This window comes from Nicotiana tabacum, chromosome 10 (genome assembly GCF_000715075.1).
Source record: "Nicotiana tabacum cultivar K326 chromosome 10, ASM71507v2, whole genome shotgun sequence".
In the NCBI taxonomy this organism is placed as follows: domain Eukaryota; kingdom Viridiplantae; phylum Streptophyta; class Magnoliopsida; order Solanales; family Solanaceae; genus Nicotiana; species Nicotiana tabacum.
In genome coordinates, this window is record NC_134089.1 from 46003544 (window position 1) to 46004524 (window position 981).

General features: G+C 40.5%; 1 protein-coding gene across 1 annotated transcript; it reads left to right on the forward strand.

Moving 5' to 3' along the window:
- The first annotated feature begins 298 nt into the window (after window positions 1-298).
- Window positions 299-724, forward strand: LOC142165106 (uncharacterized). Its single transcript, XM_075223734.1, has one exon. It carries the CDS (start codon window positions 299-301, stop codon window positions 722-724), a length of 426 nt encoding a protein of 141 aa, XP_075079835.1.
- The last annotated feature ends 257 nt before the right edge of the window (window positions 725-981 follow it).

Consider the following 981-nt stretch of genomic DNA (forward strand, 5'->3'; position numbering starts at 1 on the left):
CGAGGATAGAGATTCCCCACCGTCTCCAATTTTCTGACCTAGCTAAATCCACAGTACCAACTCCTGCTGCTGCAAAACCCCCTTTAATAGAGGATAGGAATCTCCACCAAAGGATGAGAAACCCTACCAGAGGAATCGAAGCTCACAAGTGGCTAAGGCCCTTACCTACATTCTTCTAGACTTGCATGGTGATACCTTTGTAGTTACAACTGTTGAGGAGGATATCAAGGAACAACATGAATACTGGGGTACTTCTCTGATAAGGTATGTTTTGGGGGATACTCCATTTTTCAAATACATGGAGAATTTTGTGGAGAATGTGTGGAACTTTTTTATCAAACCCAAAATCCTATATCATGACGATGGCTATTACATATTTAGGTTTGATTCTGAGAGTGATAGGGAACGAGTCATGCAATTTGGTCCTTATACATTCCATAACAAGCCTTTCATTTTGAAGAATTGGTTGATTGATTTTGTGTTTGATCCTGAACGTTTAACTATAGTTCCTTTATGGGTGAGAATTCCTAGTTTATCTGTTGGCTACTGGTCTACAGAAGCTTTGAGTAAGCTGGCTAGTGTGGTGGGTAAACCTATGTACACTGACTTGTTTACAGCAGAAATGGATCGTATATCCTATGCCATAGTACTAGTAGATACAGACATATCCCATCCCCTGCCTAATGGTCTTGAGCTCTATACTCCACCTGGTGTTATTCACTAGAGTATAAAGTACGACTAGAAGCCAAAGTATTGTACTGATTATGCTAAAGTCAGTCACACCACTGAGGAATACAGACAGAAGAAGACTCAAAAGGAAAATGATGGTTTTGTTGAGCAACCAAGGAAGAATAGAAGAGCTAGGAAGAGAAGGAAGGTGGTGACTAAATGGGTGGCAAATGACCAGATTAGCACGACCATCGATCTAACTAATTCCAAAACGCAGAAAAATGCTTCTGAACCACATGAGACTAATGTTAC

Bases quoted from the DNA above. Each gene is read 5' to 3' on its own strand.
- LOC142165106 (XM_075223734.1), top strand. From the start codon at position 299: ATGGAGAATTTTGTGGAGAATGTGTGGAACTTTTTTATCAAACCCAAA.